General features: G+C 51.5%; 1 protein-coding gene across 1 annotated transcript; it reads left to right on the top strand.

Annotated features, from left to right (window-relative positions):
* The first annotated feature begins 249 nt into the window (after positions 1 to 249).
* Ripply1 (ripply transcriptional repressor 1) lies at positions 250 to 3,038 on the top strand. Its single transcript, XM_085684649.2, has 4 exons — positions 250 to 365; positions 1,261 to 1,336; positions 1,804 to 1,868; positions 2,357 to 3,038. The coding sequence occupies exons 1-4, from the start codon at positions 265 to 267 to the stop codon at positions 2,610 to 2,612; spliced, it is 498 nt and encodes a 165-aa protein (XP_085540775.1). The 5' UTR covers positions 250 to 264; the 3' UTR covers positions 2,613 to 3,038.
* Positions 3,039 to 3,701: the final 663 nt, after the last annotated feature.

Consider the following 3,701-nt stretch of genomic DNA (forward strand, 5'->3'; position numbering starts at 1 on the left):
GCTAAGCAGACCCCTCACCTTCACCTGGACCCTGTTTACTGAACTGGGAGAGATTTCACTCCCAAGAACTGTAGCTCTCTCTCTCCACGAGCCCCCTCCCTAAATTTTCACAACCGTCCCACATTCCCCCACCCCCTGCTCCGCCTGAATAACTGATGAGTCAAGGCGGGCCTTATAAAAGGGTCTCTGGGGGAAAAGCCAAACGACTGCAGAAGGTTCTGATAACTGGACGAGTCCGCAGTCGCCTGGCTTGGAGTTCCAAGGATGGACCCTGCTGCTTCTGCTGCTGCTCCCCCTGGCCTGGCTCCGGCCCAAGCCCCCGTCCAGGCACAAATCAGTGGACAAGAAGCTCCTGGGCCTGAAAGGTAAGTGGAGCTTGGCTTAGGGAGATGAAGCTGGGAGAAGGTAAGACGGCCGCGATGGTGTTGGCCCTGTTCTCTTTGAAGAGGGAGACACCAAAGAGCCTCAGACCTTCCTCTATACCTTTGGCTGGACCATTTTACCTCACTCATCACTCCAGGTGACAGGAGTAGGCTGAGAGACAGTGGACGTTGCCAAAGCAGAAAGCCAAGAAGCCTGACCCTCATGGGTTAGTCTACAATTCCCTGAGGGAACAGGAGAAGTTGCCATGGAAATTGGGCTTAGTGCAACCTGGACTTTGGGACCTAGATGGTGGCAGGTGACATAAGGTGAAAGGGACAAAGTCTAAAGAGGCCTTTGGTTGGGGTGCTGCCTCATGTCCTGGGCATGCCACAGTTTCCTATTTCCTTTTCCTTGCCTCTAGAAATCTAGAGGAGAAGCATCAGGCCCAGGACTATTCTGGGTCTTTTCTCCAGCTAGGAAAATGGCAGAGTTCTGCTCTGTACTCTTGGTGCAGGAAGTAGGTAGCAAGATACTCCCTATACGTCGGGTGTTCTCTCCTCCACATATTTCACGTTCGTTCGTATTCAACAAACTTTTAAGTCCCTCCTGTGTACGGGGCATCATAGCAGGGCTTGAGGTTTCAGACATACCCATATATATCATTCAGCCTAAGGGGCGCAAGCAGACAATAACAGAACTGTGGGATAGGGGTGCTGAGGACATTGTTGGAGTAGAGACGAGGGCTATCTGTCACAGCCTTGATTCAGTAGTCAGGGGACAAAAGGTGTTCTGGAGCAGATGGCTTGAGCTAAGCTTTTCGGAGGCCACTTCTGTGACCAGAGGAAGCCTACGTTTAGGCCTTTATCTCTACCAATTGATCTTTTCTGTTTTCCCTAGAGAAACAGGTTTTTGGAGACCCTGGCTGCCCTCCATCAATGACCAACGAAGGCAGGTGAGGATACTGGTAGACTCGGTGAGTTTGAGACCCCACAGCTCTGGGAGGAAGGCAGGGTCAAGGTTTCCAGGACAAACGAGATTGGGAGAGCAAAGTTTAGAGCAGGTAAGGGACCTGGGCTGGACTCCTCACTGATGCTGGACTCTGGGTCTCTTGATCCCATGCCTCCCCCCCCCCCCCCCCCCCCCCCGCCCGTGCTCTCCCATGCTGCTCCGTGAATGTTTTGTCCTCTAAGAGAACTCTGTCCTCTGAACAGCTTCCAAACAGGCCCAGGAACAGGGGCAGGGAAGAAAACAAGCCCCGCGACTCTTTCTGCTTACGTTTTAACAAGATCTAAGACAGACCCATTGCTACAGGACTGGGCTGGGAGGTGACTGATCTCAAGAGATGCCTAGAGTCTTTTGCAGATTGTCCGAACTGGCAGATCTCTGCCCCTTGATGGGGGAGAGGCACTTTAGCCACATACTAGCTTTTGCTTTGGACAGGCTGCTGCTGGAGCCACAGCTGCTGAGGTCGCCAGGGCCGAGTCTGGGTTCCATCACCCTGTCAGGTAAGTCTCTGGTGTTTGCGTTCAGAATGTGACAAACAGCCCCGAGCACTGTGCTTGCTCATGACAAGGCCGTGACGCAGGAGGAAAGAGACCATGAGACTTAGGAGGCCAAAGTGACTTGCCCTGGAGGACTTCCCTGTCACTGAGACCTAAGGGTAAAATCCTGTGACCCTGAGCAATCACAGAATCCTTCCTTAATAGGAAAAGAAGGACTGCAGTGGTTAGTGATGTCAGCGCTAGACTTGAGAGACGCTGAGGTGGCTCACCCTCTGCCACAGTTATAGGTCTGTCAAAGGTGACATTCCTTCCTGGAACCATTTTGTAACAGTTGCAAATATTCTGAGTCAACGTTACTTCTTCCTTTCCCTCTAAGACCCTTCCTGAAGCTAGCAACCAGCTCTAAGGGTCTTCTTCCTTCTTGCCCCTACTGGTCTCCCTACATCCGAGAGTTGCCTAAGTTAGACACCCTGTTTCTCTTTTGCCCACAGACTCTTCTGGCCGAGATCCCGCTCCTTTGACTACCTGTACAGTGCTGGGGAGATGCTACTACAGAACTTCCCCGTCCAGGCCACCATCAACTTGTATGAGGATTCTGACAGCGAGGAGGATGAGGAGGACAAGGAGGAGAATATGGAGGAAGAGGTCAATGAAATAGGGCCAGAAGGGTGTGCGAGGGTACCGGAGGCCACACCAGACAAGGCCACAGCTCATTCCCCTGACCCACCCATGACCTGTCCAAACTGAAGCAATCCTAGTTACACTTGGCAGGTTTCCAAGGGCATCAATTAGCAGAGTCTCCAGACACAGATTTTCTGGACCAAAACCAGTGTCCTCGAGCTGTCTAGCACACCCTGGCTTTTCTGATGGGCTTGCAAGGCTAGGCCTCTGGCATGTTCTTGTCTGAGCTACTCTTGTGCCAACAGTAGGAGGTTCCTAAGACCCGGAAGGGGATTAGGAAGACTTGATTGCTGAAGGCCTCAGGAAGTAGAGCAGGGCAGGGGATGCCCATGGACAATAAAGCAATCACTCCCCCAGGGCCCTTTGGTCCCCCAGTTTTTGAAGGTAGCCATATGAGCCAGTCTCCAGGGGAGCGAGGCTGACCTCCAGCTTCTTCTCCAGAGATACCATCACCAGATCCAAGCAATACTGGAGCTCCTTGAGGGAAGGGGAGGGGAGGGAAGGGAAAGGAAGGGAAGGGAAGTGAAGTGAAGGGAAGGGAAGGGACGGGAAGGGGTGGGAAGGGAACAAAAGAAGGCATCTTGAGAATCTGCTTGTCTGGGGACCTGCATCCTCTTTGCCTGCTATTCATTCAGTCTGGGTATTGGCAGAAGATGAATCAGGAGACAAATAAATGGAATGATGTTTGCCTTTTTCTTGGAACTGTGCTGATTTCTTAACTGCACTCTGCCCATGTTTTGAAGTCATAGGTAGAGGTCAGTTTGTTGCTCTACCTGAGGTCAGCCAAAAGATTTTTCTACTCGGAGAATGTCATGGTAGGGACAGAGCCTTAAAATGCCAGGCCTCTCTGTTCACTTATGAAATCAGAGGATGAGGTGAAGACTGGGGTAAAGGTGAGATGCCTTTTCTCATTTAGTTGTTGAGGGCCGCTGTCAAATGAGGAGGAACGCTTGGGCACCCAGTAAATGCTATCAGTTTTATCTCTTTGGTTCCCTCAGTAGCAACCATAGCTTGGGCCTTCATGTTTACTTCTGTCCCAATTACTCTTCAACGAATTTTCTTACTTTCAGCATTTTGTTTCACAATCTGTCTGCACACGGGCCACCAAACCAGGTCATGATCTTTCCTCACCAACAGCTAGGTCCTTTGTGGGGG

Source organism: Myodes glareolus, chromosome X (genome assembly GCF_982192425.1).
Source record: "Myodes glareolus chromosome X, mMyoGla1.1, whole genome shotgun sequence".
Classification (NCBI taxonomy): Eukaryota; Metazoa; Chordata; class Mammalia; order Rodentia; family Cricetidae; genus Myodes; species Myodes glareolus.